General features: G+C 36.2%; 1 protein-coding gene across 1 annotated transcript in view; it reads left to right on the top strand.

Annotated features, from left to right (window-relative positions):
- ANKRD17 (ankyrin repeat domain 17) overlaps positions 1-16,630 on the top strand; it is a 163,520-nt gene that overhangs the window by 65,483 nt on the left and 81,407 nt on the right. Inside the window, 8 exon segments of the mRNA XM_014529477.1 lie at positions 1,168-1,324; positions 5,946-6,093; positions 6,316-6,463; positions 7,628-7,861; positions 10,901-10,995; positions 13,094-13,331; positions 15,150-15,341; positions 15,729-15,838. Of these exon segments, the coding sequence (XP_014384963.1) occupies positions 1,168-1,324; positions 5,946-6,093; positions 6,316-6,463; positions 7,628-7,861; positions 10,901-10,995; positions 13,094-13,331; positions 15,150-15,341; positions 15,729-15,838 (1,322 nt within the window).

Raw genomic sequence — 16,630 nt, 5'->3', positions numbered from 1 at the left:
AAAGGGGGGGGGGGGGGTTCTATAATATCCATCATAATATCAGATGTTTATCTTAAAATTAGAGTAAAGGTCCTTAATCCTGCCTGTGTATCAGAATTTTCTTAGAGCTTTTAAAGTATGTAGATGCCCTCGCCCCACTTCCTAATGAATTTCATCTTTAGATATAGGAGAGCTCAGCATCTATATTTTGGTAAAGCTTTGTTCCCTTATGGGCAATCTGGATTAAGCACTACTAAGTTAGAATAATAAAGGTTAGAAATAAGCTCTCTTTATATTGATACCTGGAAAAGAACAAGTTATATTTCGTGGAAATGGTTATTAACCATTTCTGCTTTTGAATGTTTTTCTTTTGTTATTCTGAATTTTGAAAATATGGTACATTTAGATAGGATTTTGAGTATAATAAGTTGCAGTCCTAATTTGAAATAAATAGGCATTCAGATATAGGTTATTATAGCCCATAATGTTTTATTCGGCCATTTTTGATCACAAGTGATAGTAGCCCAACTAAATAACTACAATAATAAAAGCATAATATGCTGATTAAACCAGACAGCCAAACACCTTCTGAATGTTCTTCCGGACTAAGCCGGGGCTGCGAGGGCAAAGCCAAGCCGCCGCGGTTGTGAGGGCCAAGCCCCTTGCACGAATTTCGGGCATCGGACCTCTAGTTCTTAAATAAAAGTGGGTATTTACCAAAAGTATAGGTTTGGTGCTGGCTTCTGGCACCATTGGTGTCAGTGAGTCAAAATAACTTTATCAGAACTCTGTCTCCTTTCTTATTTCTCTATTCTTTTCTTCTCTTTGTTGACTTATTTTTGGGTAGTTTTTTTCATTTGTGGTGTGAAAAGTGACCAAATAATTCAAGGCTCTCATCCTAGCAATTTAACATCCTCTGAACATAGGTTGTTTAATTGTCTCAGTATAGCCAAACACCCATTTCTGGCACAGGAGAATCACAGGGTTAAGCAGTTGCAGATCACTTGGAAGGAATAAGATTATCAGAGAATTGGAGAGAGTGATTTTCCAAAAGATTCAGGGCAGAGAATGTATACTTATAATGTACCATTTGTAGGTTATTTGATAACATATATAGAGTTAAATAACTTGAATTTTGCTTTATTTCTTCTTTTGGTGCATTCATTTTGGTGTGACAATAATATATAGGAATAGGCAAATTATCTACGGCTGATGGTAAAGCCTTTGCAGATCCTGAAGTGCTTCGGAGGTTGACATCATCTGTTAGTTGTGCGTTGGATGAAGCTGCTGCTGCACTTACCCGTATGAGAGCTGAAAGCACAGCAAATGCAGGGCAGTCGGACAAGTAAGTACATCTTCATTGTAATCAATATAAAAAACATTTTCTTAAAAATAATAAGTTAACATTTATTTTGTTCCTGGAACTATACCAGACATTTTACATGTGTTACCTTGTTTATACTAACAAAAAGTCTTAATCATGGGTTTTGTTTTTATACCCACTTTACTCATGAAAAGCTTAAGAGAAGTGAATAACTTAAGTTTAAATAGGTGACAAGTGGCAGAGCTGGGTCATCAGTGTCCGCCTGTCTGCAAAGCTGACTTCTTAGCTAATACATTATAAAAGATATTTTGCTGATTTAGGTTTTCTTTTCTTTTAATGTTTTGGTGACAAAGAAGTAAATGCTTTCTAATTAGTCATACCATTTTCCAGTTTATGTATATAGTTCTGTTTTAAAGGGCATGGTTTTTATTTGTTTGTTTTATAAATGTACAAAAAATATCATAGATCTAGTTCCATTACTTGAATGTAACACTTATATTCAAGCACATTGAAGCATGTACATTTATTTTTGTATGTTCTACAATTCCTTTTATATAGTACTAGAGGCCCGGTGCATGAAATTCAAGCACAGGGTGTGAGAGGGTCCCTCAGCCTGGCCTGCACCCTCTCCAATCTGGGACCCCTTGGGGGATGTCTGAGTGCCAGTTTAGGCCTGACTGTGGGATCGGGCCTAAACCGGCAGTCGGACAACCCTCTCGCAATCCGGGACCACTGGCTCCGAACCGCTCACCTGCCTGCCTGCCTGATTGCCCTAACTGCTCTCCGTTGTCGGCCTGATCCCTAACTGCTCTCTCCTGTCGGTCTGATCCCCCTAACTGCTCTCTCCTGCCAGCCTGATCTCCCTAATTGCTCTCCCCCGCTGGCCTGATCGTCCTAATTGTTCTCCTTTGTCACCTGATCCCTAACTGCTCTCCCCTGCTGGCCTGATCCCCCTAACTGTTCTCCCCTGCCAGCCTGATTGCCCTAACTGCTCTCCCCTGTCACCTGATCCCTAACTGCTCTCCCCTGCCGGCCTGATCGCTCCTAACTGCCTCTGCCTCGGCCCCGCCATGGCTTTGTCCAGAAGGACATCCAGAAGGTCGTCTGGAAGATGTGCAGTCTAATTAGTATATTACCCTTTTACTAGTATAGATAGTAAGGGTTCATTCACTAAATATTTTGTGACTTAGCTTTTTAAAATTTTTCTGATGATGCTATGCAATAAAAGTCACATCATCTCATATATGAAAGTAATTATGTACATAGTAGTGTGAAAAGTGGATGTAAACCCTAATCGGTTTGGCTCAGTGAATAGAGTGTCGGCCTGCGGACTGGAGGGTTCCAGGTTCGATTCCGGTCTGGGGCATGTGCCTTGGTTGCGGGCATATCCCCAGTGGGGGGTGTGCAGGAGGCAGCTGATCCGTGTTTCTCTCTCATCGATGTTTCTAACTCTCTATCCCTCTCCCTTCCTCTCTGTAAAAAATCAATAAAAGATATTTTTTTTAAAAAGTGGATGTAAACTACAAAGAAATGGCTGGGGGAACATCATTAATACTTGTTCCTTATCTCCTCAGAAGCTTCTTTTTTTTTCTTTAAAAGAAAGCTACTTTATTTATTTTAGCAGTTGCCTTTAAACAATTGAGAAAATAGGAATATTCTTTTTTATATATGTTTAGAGAATTAAAAATAACATTTAAGAATTGGCGTTTGGATAATAGTTTAGTTTTTGTTTTTTTAATATATTTTTATTGGTTTCAGAGAGGAAAGGAGAGGGAGAGAGAGGTAGAAACATCAGTGATGAGGGAGAATCATTGATTGGTTGCCTCATGCATGCCCCCTACCTGGGATCGAGCCTGCAACCAAGGCATGTGCCCTGACTGGGAATCGAACCTCTGACCTCTTGGTTCATAGGTCAACGCTCAACCATTGAGCCATGCCAACTGGGCTGTATAATAGTTTTCTTAGGCATCTACTTTTAAGAATGGGAAAGAAGTTATATAGTATTACCAAGCGTATAAATTTGCTATTTCTATTTACTCTGTATTGTCTTTATTTATGTAGATTTTTGTGTTCTTATTAATTTACTTTACCAATCTACTCATATATTGATTCTTTTTTAGGTATTCTCAGATTCTGTTCCTTAGTTAACAGTTCAGTTTTTCTGGCCTACAATATTATTGATCTCCATATATTTAAAAAAAATTTTTTTACTTTATTGATTTTCAGAGGGAGAGGAAGGGAAAAGCAGAGATAGAAACATCGATTAGCTGCCTCCTGCACATCCCTTACTGGGGATTGAGCCTGCAACCTGGCCGTGTGCCCTGACCAGAAATAGAACCGGTGACCTCTTGATTCATGCTCATCCACTGAGCCACTCCGGCTGGGCAATCTGTAGATATATTTTAATGTGGTACCTGCTGAGACTGGCAAGAGAGAAAATTATAAAACACGTTGAAGAGAAAATTAAAAACACCTTAATGTCAATTCAAACTGGAAATAAAATAGAAAAAAACAATCATAGATTTTTTGGGGCATTGAAAATACTAGAAGTTACCAACAAAGCAATAGAACATGTTTGTGACAGTCATATTTATTCAGCAAGGCTTGAGAAATATAGTGGAGTACAGTGAGTGCTACATTCCAGATTTTACCTTAGGTAAGTGCAGTATCGTGTGCCAGATTTAGCATACCCTTTGTCATGAGTTCTTAAATTCAACTGTTGCTAGAGTAGTTCTTATAAGGTTGTTTTAAAGCCAGCATACACATGTGGAAATTGAATGAAAGTCTAAATGGGAAGGTATAGGGTGGTGTGTGCCTGATGAGGGCAGAGAATAAGAGACCACTTGAAAGAGTGAAAGGTAGGGTATGTTTTTATACAGGAAGTGTCTTGTGGGAAAGATATGTTCTAAACTTGTTTAAAGATGATAGAGAACACTGACAGTTTAGGAACAGTCAGTATCCTATAGAATGGAAAATAAGAGATATGCTTATTAACTGCTGTTCCAGACCAACTTTGGTAAGGAAACAATACAATTAACAAGTAGGTAAAATATATAGTATGGCACACAATGAATGGTAAGAATTATGGGTGAGAAAATTGAGCGGGGAAGTACTAGGGCAGTGATTGGCGTTGGAGGTCACATTGCATTTTTGATGGTCAGAGAACCTCACTTAAAAGGTGGCCTTTTTAGTAAAAATCTGAAATAGTCAAGGGAATGACTGAGCAGTGTTTGAGAGCAGCGCTGTCTTGGTAAAAGGAGCTTAATTAGCATTTTTTTAAATAAAAAGCAGGAAAATCAATGTGGCTAAAGTGGAAAGAGCAAGAATGAGTATAGTAAGTGATGAAACAAGAAGATAAAAAGGAAGAGTGTGGGATGCTACCACTGGATAGATCTTGTATAGATTTTGGCGTATATTGTGAGATTAGAGGCCATTGGAAGATTCTGAGCAGGAGTGACATGATCTACTTTTCTTTAAACAAGATCTCTGGCTTTCTCATTCAAAAGAACCTGAAGGAGCTCAGAGCATATACCTGGGTTGCAGGTGGGGTTGGGGCATGTACAGAAGGCAACTGATAGATTAATAGATGATCTTTCTCTTGCATCAGTGTTTCTCTCACTAAGTCTGTCTTCAGGTGATTAAAAAAAAATAAACAAATTCCAGTTCCTGAACAAAATGAAATGTAATTATAAATTGTATTTTATTCATGTGATATTCTGTAAAGTTTTATGTTTTAAAATTTTGGTTTCTTTACACTTACAGTAAATTGGACTTTATCTATAATAAAAAAAGCATAATATGCTTATTAGACTGGACAGCCGGGTGAAGCCGCCGTGGTGGGGGCCAAGGCAGAGGTGGTTAGAGGCGATCAGGCAGACAGGCAAGAGTGGTTAGGCGATCAGGCAGGCAGGCAAGAGTGGTTAGGGGACGCGGCCGGAGCTCCAGTGGTGCAATCGGTTAGCGCGCGGTACTTATAAGAGTGGTTAGGGGCAATCAGGCAGGCAGGCAGGCAGGCAGGCTAATGGTTAGGAGCCAGCAGTCCCAGATTGCGAGAGGGATTTCTAACTGGCAGTTTAGGCCCGATGTCTAAACTGCCAGTCGGACATCCCCCGAGGGGTTTCGGATTGCGAGAGGGTTCAGGTCGGGCTGAGGGAACATTCCCCCCCCCCTCAACCCCCTGCACAGATTTCATGCACCGGGACTCTAGTTTTTATATAACAGATAACATAATGTTAAAAAATTGAATTCAGCCCTAACTGGTTTGGCTGAGTGGATAGAGCATCAGCCTGTGGACTGAAGGGTCCCAGGTTTGATTCCGGTCAAGGGCATGTACCTTGGTTGCGGGCACATCCCCAGTAGGAGGTGTGCAGGAGGCAGCTGATCGATGTTTCTCTCTCATCGATGTTTCTAACTCTCTATCCCTCTTCCTTCCTCTCCGTAAAAAACTAATAAAATATATATTTTTAAAAAATTTGAATTCAGTGACTTTTATATTGAGATTTAAAAACTCAATGAACTGAATTATTTACAGATTTTTTCCTATAGATCCTATTGAAATAATTATTCTAGCTTAACACTACGTACTAAGGCTGTACAGTGTTTTATAATATATCGTGATATTGCAATATTCTTTCCCTAATAGCCGCAGTTTGGCAGAAGCCTGTTCAGAAGGAGATGTAAATGCTGTGCGAAAGTTACTCATTGAAGGGCGAAGTGTAAATGAACACACCGAGGAAGGGGAGAGCCTCCTTTGTTTGGCTTGTTCTGCTGGATACTATGAGCTTGCTCAGGTTTGTATTATCAAAATAAAGCTCATGAGTTTTTAAATTTATTTTGTTTTTAATCTGGCCTGCTTAGTAGGGAAATAATAAAGGCAGCCATTAGGCTTGTTTCAACCAATAGTTTTGTTATCTACATTTTGTGTTTATTGGCTCTTCTATTTAGTATGATAATATAGGTGAAACATGTTCAAATTTTTTAATATAATTTCTAAACTTTTTTTTTTTCATAAGGTTTTGTTGGCAATGCATGCAAATGTGGAAGATAGGGGAATCAAAGGTGACATTACGCCTTTAATGGCTGCTGCTAATGGAGGACATGTCAAAATTGTGAAGTTGTTGCTAGCTCATAAAGCCGACGTCAATGCACAGTCTTCAACAGGTTATGTGTATTTTTTAGTTTTGTTAAATTTTAATACCCTTTGGTAATAATTAGTTAACATGAAAGTGGTCATTAGTGATGCTTTTGCAATTCTCTTATAAGCACTGCATGTTTGCATAAGTCTGTGCACTTGATGTAAAGTATATATACTATATTTTGAATGATATTTTGTATATAAGGGCAGTTACTTGGCCTTTTAAGGTTCTTTATGATTAAACACTGGCCCGGTTAGAAGGGTCTCTTTCTTGAAAAAGGATAGGTGTGAGCTCTGACTTGCAAACCAGGTTTCCTATTTTTGGGGGAGAAGGGAAGAGAAGATATGGAAGTATTGAATAAAAGGCAGGTATTTTCATTGCCTACTCTTATTAAATTGTGGCCTATAGAAAAAGAGAGTATATGAAAACATTGTGTCCCACAAGGGACATAATTTTAGTCTAATTTTTTTTCCTTTTAAATTTGGACATAGATGAAATTGTATAAAAGCTCTAAAATCATATGAAAATATATTTCATGCATTTTTTTTCATGCAAGACTTTCAAAACTATTAAATACTAAATAATTTTTAAGATCTACAGATTCTGGTTTGAAGGGATTTTAGAAATCCTTATTTTACTCAGAAAGTTGTTGTTGTTTTTTTCTTTTTCCCTCTGCATCCTCCCTCCCCCCAATATGGGAGAGAGAATATTTTTGAAATTTCTTTAACTTTCATCAGTTAACTGATATTTGAAATTGTAGAGAAAACAAATATGTATGATTAAAAGAATGGTATGAGGTGTATCTGTATATGATGAATAATTACATCCCAGAAAATAAAGCTTGTGAAACATTTCTCTGATTAAAGTTAGAATGAACATAACCTATTTCTCATCTGAAAAGTTAGTTTCAGAATTGCTCAGTTCTTTTATAACTCTACAATCATGGTGGAGTGTATCTGATTTTTCACATGTATTTGACCCTGAATTTAAATGGAAAGAGTAGAAAGTTGATTTCAGTAAGATAAAATGCAGTAAGGAACAGAGTTATATATAAGTATATTATCTAAACTTATTAAGGCTATAATATCCCATTTCATTTTCTTTTTTTTATGCTAAATTAGATTCTGTTTTATTTTAGTATTTTATGTTAATGTCTTTTTGCTTTTTTTTTTTTTCTTCACTAAAATAGGCAATACAGCACTTACATATGCTTGTGCTGGAGGCTATGTAGATGTTGTAAAGGTGCTCTTGGAATCCGGTGCTAGTATTGAGGACCATAATGAAAATGGTCACACTCCTCTTATGGAAGCTGGAAGTGCTGGACATGTGGAAGTAGCCAGATTGCTGCTAGAAAATGGGGCTGGCATTAATACGCATTCCAATGAATTTAAAGAGAGTGCCCTTACATTAGCTTGTTATAAAGGTACAGTACATAAAATATTTTTTTAAAAGAAAGTTTTAAATGTAAAATGACAGTTTGTATTTTTTAATTAAAATTAAAATTAAAACATAATAGTGTGTAGCATGTAATTAATTGACGTGTTTAAAGTCTTTTGAAGTAAAAGTCTAATAAGTAAACTTTTAAAAAAATATAGACTTAGTATTGCCAATATTGTCAATAAAGAATGACTATTGGGCCCTAACTGGTTTGGCTCAGTGGATAGAGCGCCGGCCTGCGGACTGAAGGGGGTCCCAGGTTCGATTCCAGTCAAGGGCATGTACCTTGGTTGCGGGCACATCCCCAGTAGAGGGTGTGCAGGAGGCAGCTGATCGATGTTTCTCTTGCATCGATGTTTCTAACTCTCTATCCTTCTCCCTTCCACTCTGTAAAAAATCAGTGAAATATATTTTTAAAAAATGACTATTTGATCCAGTTACTTTATAAGAAAGTCATTTAATTTTAATATGCACTTTTAACTAGTGTTGCATGTTAGAATATTTTTCCTGGTTCAAACAAAAAAATGCGATTGAAACCAGAAGTATTCAGCCTGTGAGTTTAAAAGAAAACACATTAAATGTAGCTAGAATGACCTAACAAGAAGGTACTTACGGTATTTCTTATGATACCAAAAAGAAAAGAGAAAAATTGAAGAAAAAGGAGGAGATATGAGAAGAAGAATGAAAAGTGGTATGAAGGGAGTTTGAATTCAAAAGAACAATTTTAGAGTATCATTTAGTAAAGTTAAAAGTATGAGCTGGTTGAGATTGAGAATGCCTCCCCATATATAGCTGTACAAAGGAGATACATAATATTTTAAGTGATGTAAACAAACCTGAAAATATTGATAATACAGAAAAATACTCTTTTGGTACGGCAACACAATTGTTTGAAAAGATGCTTTGGTCTTCAGCTAGCAAATGCTCTAGATTCTGCATTCTAAAAAGACAGCCCACGGAAGCAGATATTTTTCAAACTTCACCTTTATGACAGATAAATGGCTATAAACCTAAGGAACTTTAAAAAAGCAAATTTTATGAAATTTGAGGTCTGCATAGCCATTCAATTCAATGCTCCATATCTACAGCTATGCCATTCTTGTTTCATAAAATAAGTGATGAATTGTTGACATTGAGGCATCAAGAAAAAGCTCTTGCAAGGCGAAAATAAAGTTTAAGGAGACACTTTCAGTGGCTGAATCTTCACTTACCCAAGTGTTCCAGTGAATACCTCCTTAAATTTTGTACTCAGGACTTTGTTGCCTCACCCTAGTCCTGGCCCTGGTGTTTTGTTCCATTCTATTTCAGAGTGCCCAAGATTGTGTGAGTTCTTTTGGAATAATTTTCTTCAAAATATGGTTAAGATAATGCTTAGATACATAAATGACTAAAATAGAAGTTAAATGTGAAAATATAGTCTATCTGAAGTGTTTTTGATTATCTGGTGGTAACAAATTTTCAGATATAGGGAGATTAGGAAGCACAGCTGAGATCTATTAGTTCCCCAGTTCTGCTGGGTAATTAGGCAGAGGCCATTCTTCTGGAAGGAGAAAAATTAAGCAGGCTGGTTGGGTGGCTCACTGCCATTTTCACAAATACTTTTTGAACCTGCTTGCATTTTACTACTAAGTCCCAGCTAGCCAGAAGAGCATTGAGATGAACTATATATATATAGCTACTCTTCCTCTTTCCTTTGCTTGTAGCCCCGCCCTGCTTTCCAAAAGGGGCACCTGTAGTTGGGGCTTGCAGGCTTTAATTAGAAGCTGGATATATAACTGAACTAGTGGAGGTATCTAGTACTTTCACGATCTAAGAACCCTCTCCGTTTCCTCTATTTCTGGTGAGGTCTCTTAGACCACAGATTGACAAGGAGGAGATGGAGATGGGATAGAACTCAGGCTGAGGCTCAATATTGATGTGGGTATTTAGGAAGGGAGAATGACAGAGAAAAGGTAGCAAAAACAAGATATGGCAGATACTGCACTCACCAAAGTTAGTTTTGTTTAAACTGTTTATCTGTGGTTCCACTATCCACTGCTCTCTAGTTCCAGTTGATTGAAAATTGACTGAAGCTCATTCCAAATAATTTTGGGGGGAAATTATTAATTTTTCTATTATATCTGAAGGCATTTCAAAAATTTGTCTTTATAACTACTTATGTGTTGTCTTTATCTTAACTGAAACATATGGTTTATTTGAGACTACATAAATATGTGTACGTGCGTGGGTATAGTATATTTATATCTAAACTGAATAGCCCTGGTCAGTTTGGCTCAGTGGATAGAGCTTCGGCCTGGGGACTGAAGAGTCCCAGGTTCCATTACTGTCAAGGGCAAATTCCTCGGTTGCAGGCTTGATCCACCCAGGATGTGTGCAGGAGGCAACCAATCAATGTGTCTCTCACATAGATATTTCTCTCCCCCTTCCACTATCTCTAACTCTCCCTTCTACTCTAAGAAACAAAACAAAACAATGGAAAAATGTCCTCAGGTGAGGGTTAACAAAAATAATAAATGAATAAATATTGAATAAATGCTGTTGTTTCAAGAATATTATTATGTATGCAGTTCTCAATGTGTATGCAGGTTGTTCCTAAAAAGTTTCAGTTATTTAAATTTAAAACACATTTTCTCATAGAAATAACTTCAAGGATTATAATCATCCTAGGCTGCTAGTTCATGATAGTTAATTTATTCCACACCATAAATAAAATAACTATAGCATGCCTGGTCTCTTAAAAGGTGGTAGAGGGGATATTCTGGGTGTTGGACTTTAATGGCATCTTTGACAATCTACTGCAAGGATACTAGTAGTAACAGTTGTAGGGCAGTGGGGTAAGGAGTAGAACACCAAAGATCATTGGTATAAGTTGTATTCAGCCATTGAGGATAACTTGTAGCTGACCTGAGTATTATTTGTAAAAATGTATTGCTATAATTTAAATAAAACTTATTAAAATATTATAATATGTCATACATTTTTTGGAATAAGATTTTTAAGTAATCTTAATACACTTTTGGTTTAGGACACCTAGAGATGGTGCGATTTCTTTTGGAAGCAGGCGCAGATCAAGAGCATAAAACAGATGAAATGCACACTGCTCTAATGGAGGCTTGCATGGTAAGATTGGTGAAATAACATGAAATATATTTACATATTTTATATAAATAATATATAATGTACATTGAGTGTCTTTTCCTTGAGCTCAAAATTTCTGTTTATTTTAAAGTAAAAAAATATCTGCATTAAGATAAAAAAATTCTGTTTAATACAGACTTATTATGGAACAGAACCTCAGCTGTCTTGAATTATCAATAGTTTTCAGAGACAGTTATACAACATTGACTTCTATTAGAAGTGCTTTCTGAAGCTTTACAGCATTACCTTCATTTTCTTAGTCTCACATAACTCTACTGGTTTTATGTGATTGGCACAAAAAGCGACTTTTTTTGTAGTTTTTGCATTTATTTTGCTTTTAAATCTTTATTGATGAAAGTTTTATATATGTCCCTTCTCTCCCTGCCCCCATTGACCCCTTCTAGCCCACCCCCACCCCAAGCCTTCACCACACTATTGTCTGTGCCCATGGGTTATGCATATATGCATACAATTTAAAGTGACTTTTAAGAAGGTTGATCAAAGATATTAAAGAGGAGACTATAATTCACAGAGTATACACATATTTCTAAGCATAACATGTTTATGAAACCAATAATTTTATTTATGAGAAATTTGAAATTAGACTATTACTTGTGTTACGTTTTTCCCTCTCTATCATGGTTTTTCTGGGCCCTGAGTTCCTTTTGTAAGAACTCTGTTTTAGAGTGTATATGTGGGGATGGGTGATAATAGTACTCTTAAATTTCTGTATCTCAATCTATAATTTGTGACACAAAAATGGATCAAAGTGACATTATAGACAGATTAATGAGAAAAACATGCCCAAGATAGATAAAGGCTTCAAATGAATTTGAAGTTTCTGGTCTCACCTTCCCTTCAGAGAATGGTTATTAAAAGAATGTTAATTTTTAATTACTAATTTAAAAATATTAGGTAGCCATTTAAGACTTGAGTTATCTTTGTGTGTGTTTTTGTTGTTGTTATTGCCATGCCAGTGTTTGCTTTAGTAAATTATTTTTTTAAACAAAAAGTTTTCTCCAAAGCTTTTGAGTTCCCTATTTTCTAACATGAGAAATAATACCTTTCTCTGGGGTTGTTATGAAGATTAAATGAGATAATGTGTATAAAACACATCAATAATATCCTCATGATAAAGAACTTAAAACATCTGCCACCCCCACTAGAGAAACAACCCATAAGTAGATTAAGAAATTAAAATGAAATGTTCTGTAGCTCTAACCAGAATGCACTGGAAGTGTTATAAGTAGGTGAAAGATATTAGTAGGGGCCAGGCAATGTAGGACTTGACTACAGAGGGAGAAAATTCTGAGCTGGAGGAACACCAAAGTAACCTTAGTAATAAGACATTAAAGTGATATCATATGGCAGACACGGAGGCAAAAATGAGTGTGACGTTAAAAAAGAAGATGAAATGCCTCTGAGGTAATACATAGAATGGAAAAGTATATCAAAGGAAACGACAATAATGGAAAGAGGAACCTTAGAGTTGCTAATAGTTAGGAAAGCTGTGGTAAAAGGGGACAGAAGATAATCAGAGAGCACTTCTTTTTTTTTCTTAATTTTCCTTGGCATTTGAATGTTGAACAACAAAGGAAGTACCATATGCATATTGTGTTCCCCTTCCCCTCACATGCACAATTCTCCCACTCCTAACTGTATTGCATTTTTCTTTACCTAATCTAAAGATTGCTTGTTCTTAAGGTTTCTACAAAAAATCCAACCTTCGCTTTCTAACCTTTATTCTTTTAGCATTTAAGTTTATACCATGCAGTGTTGATGTTATCGTATAGTAGTCTCTTGTTTCATGTACTTACTGGTTTTTCCCCTTATGGTTAATAAACTTTTTGATTGAATGCATCATTTTCCTACATGTTTTATATCCTCAATCTCTATTTCCTACTCTGTACTGAAGAAATATAAATAGGTCTTAATACTTGCTTACTCAACTGTTAGTATAGATTAATTTTTATTTGAATGGAGATTAGTAAGTTTCATTTGTATAATAAATGAGAAATCTTCATATTTTTAAAGCTTTTTTAATGGTGCTGATTTAATTTTTTAATTGCATTGTAATTAGGATGGCCATGTTGAAGTAGCTAGGTTACTTCTTGACAGTGGTGCCCAAGTGAACATGCCTGCTGATTCATTTGAGTCACCATTGACATTGGCTGCATGTGGTGGGCATGTGGAACTTGCGGCCTTACTTATTGAAAGAGGAGCTAGCCTGGAAGAGGTCAATGATGAAGGTTATACACCATTGATGGAAGCAGCTCGTGAAGGACATGAAGAAATGGTGGCATTACTTCTAGGCCAAGGTAACCATTCCAATTAAGACACTAAAGCATAAATGTGTAAAACAGTGGTTCTCAACCTTCCTAATGCCACGACCCTTTAATACAGTTCCTCATGTTGTGGTGACCCCCAATTTCATTGTTACAAATTGAACATAATTAAAGCATAGTGATTAATCACAAAAACAATATGTAATTATATATGTGTTTTCTGATGGTCTTAGGCGACCCCCAAAGGGGTCGCGACCCACAGGTTGAGAACCGCTGGTGTAAAATGTAAATTATAATTTTATAAAATTAAATTCAGTATTTTATCTTTCTAATAGATTTGTAATGAGGATTGTCACAAAAACAAATGATAAAATATTTGCTTTGAAAATGGCTTCTATACTATGCTCAAAATCAAATAGACTTTTTAAATATAGAGCTTTCAGAGTCATCGTGTGCTATGTGTTTAAAAACAGAGAGAACTGGCCCTGGCCAGTGTGGCTTGGTTGGAGCGGTGTCCCGTACACCAAAAGATCTCAGGTTCAATTCCTGGTCAGGGCACATACCCAGGTTGCAGGTTCAATCCTTTTATAGGAGGCAGCCAATCAATGTTTCTCTTTCACATGGATGTTTCTCTCCCTCTCTCTCTAAAATCAATAAAAACATATCCTCAGGTAATTAAAAGAAATTTAAAAAACAAAACAAAAAACCCACAACAGAGAAATGGAGATGGGGTACTTCTCAAGCTAATATAAGAAAATTTCTCTTGGGGTAGAATACCTGTTAATATTTCATATATCTACTGTTTCATGAAACAGTATGAGAAATCCTGCCATAAAGATTAACTTGATAAAAATGCTAGAATGCACATATAAGAAGGTATAGAAGAGCCCAGTACACATGGACTTCTCTTGGGAAAAATAAAAGAGTTACTTTATTGTATTAAGATACCTTAAGTTTAGAGTAATCTCCCATCGCTATCCATACTTTTAGTTTAATTTTTATATCCCTTTTAATAGTAAAGTTTTTGTTTGGACAAATTTAAGAGGAATGGCCCATTTTACTAAAACCTTTTTATCGAGAGGTAATATTGACTAGAATTTTAAAAACGTAGTTTGAGCAGACTTTTTAGGTTTGAATCACAACTCCATTGCTTGTCAATTTTGTAACTTAATGCAAGTTTCTAATCTTCTATGCCTTAATTTTGTCATCTTTAGGGTTTTTGTGAGACTATATGTATGTTATATATACTATTTATCATATAGTACCTGTTAAGTGTTAGCTATGGTGATGGTGGTAATAGTGATAATGATAATGTTGTGACCTTGGACAAGTTAATTAACCTCAATTTTCTTAGGTATAAAATGGAGCTAAGCCCTGACTGGTTTGGCTCAGTGGATAGAGCGTCAGCCTGCGGACTCAAGGGTCCCAGGTTCGATTCTGGTCAAGGGCATGTACCTTGGTTGCGGGCACATCCCCAGTGGGGAGTGTGCAGGAGGCAGCTGATCAATGTTTCTCTCTCATCGATGTTTTAACTATCCCTCTCCCTTCCTCTCTGTGAAAAATCAATATAATATATTTTTTAAAATGGCGCTAATATGTAGAATGCTTTCAATATTGCACCTGATTGTACCTCTTGGCTGAATAAAGCTTGCTTCAGCTAGGTACATCAAATATCCACTAGTGGATATGGTTTTGATGGTTTATTTTTAACTGCTTCTCAGAGTAAGGGAGAGGCACTTTATTATTTAGTAAAGTAACGTAAATGTTCATTTTTGAAGTATAGTTCATTAGGAAATAAATATGTTTTGCTTATCTCTGGAATAAGTTAATGACTTTCTTTAATTATCTTAGGAGCAAATATCAATGCACAGACAGAAGAAACTCAAGAAACTGCTTTGACTCTGGCTTGCTGTGGAGGCTTTCTGGAAGTGGCAGACTTTCTAATTAAGGCAGGAGCTGATATAGAACTAGGGTGTTCTACCCCCTTAATGGAAGCTGCTCAAGAGGGTCATTTGGAGTTAGTTAAATACTTATTAGCAGCAGGTAGGCATTTTTGCATTTGGGAGGAGTTTTTTACATGATTTACTTAAGTAAAACTGTTATAATGCAAATAATTTTCCTGATTTTATGGTACACTAATATGTGTGTGAATGTGTGTGAAAAATGACATGATAATATTTGTGGGTATTCTGAATAAATATTATCTTATTGCTATTTAAGGTATCTGCAACTTAAATTCCAAGCGGTGATTTTTTTTTTTTTTTGGTTTTGCTTGTAAAGATGCTGACAATACTCTCTATTTTCTAGAAATGAATAAAGATATTTTGTCTAATTAGAGGAGATATGGCTTATCTGGAAGAAATTTCTGTGTCCTCATTTATATCTTATGATTGTTTTATTAAGTCTGTGTATTGTGTAATACTGTTACAGGAGCTAATGTGCATGCAACAACAGCAACAGGAGATACAGCACTAACATATGCCTGTGAAAATGGTCATACTGATGTAGCAGATGTGTTGCTTCAGGCAGGAGCAGATCTGGTAAGCTATGTCACATTTTAAACCCTAATATTTAAAACTAATGCAAGAAATTAATTTAAAATTTTATGGAGAATATAGACAAAAGGAATTTATTTCTGATTTTATGTTAGCTTTTTTACCATAATTATCTCATTTAGTCATGTTTTTGTTGTTTTTTACACTGTTTGGTGACCATTAGTATTTTCCTTGTTAGCAGGACTACATAATCTACTGACCCTCATTCCCCACACACACAAAAAGGAAAAACCATGTGTTCGATATATTAGTACAAAATTATTTCCTCTTGTATATTTAGCTCTTTTTAGAAGCTTTTCTGATTTGCTATAAAAAGGCAAATAGGGCTTAGAGGTATTTCACTGAACTTAGGAAATAAATTTTTCTTATACTATTCAAAGCATTAAATAAAATAAATTTAAAAGATGGTATATTTAATAAAGAATATTTTTTCTCAAATAATTGTTAATTAGTAAGAAAGATGAAAGCCCTAGCTGGTTTGGCTCAGTGGATAAAACACTAGCTTGTGGACTGAAGGGTCCCCAGTTCGATTCCAGTCAAGGGCACATGCCTGGATTACAGGCTCGATCCCCAGTAGGGGGTGTGCAGGAGGCAGCCGATCAATGATTCTCTCTCATTGATGTTTCTATCTCTCTCTCCCTCTCCCTCCCCCTCTGAAATCAATTATATATCCTATATAATAAAGAGGTAATATGCAAATTGACTATCACTCCAACACAAGATGGCCGCCCCCATGTGGTCAAAGATGGCCGCCCCCATGTGGACACAAGATGGCCG

This window comes from Myotis brandtii, unplaced genomic scaffold (genome assembly GCF_000412655.1).
Source record: "Myotis brandtii unplaced genomic scaffold, ASM41265v1 scaffold681, whole genome shotgun sequence".
NCBI classification, from domain to species: Eukaryota; Metazoa; Chordata; class Mammalia; order Chiroptera; family Vespertilionidae; genus Myotis; species Myotis brandtii.
Note: the sequence above shows the minus strand (reverse complement) of the source record. Positions and strands in the feature narration are given on the sequence as shown.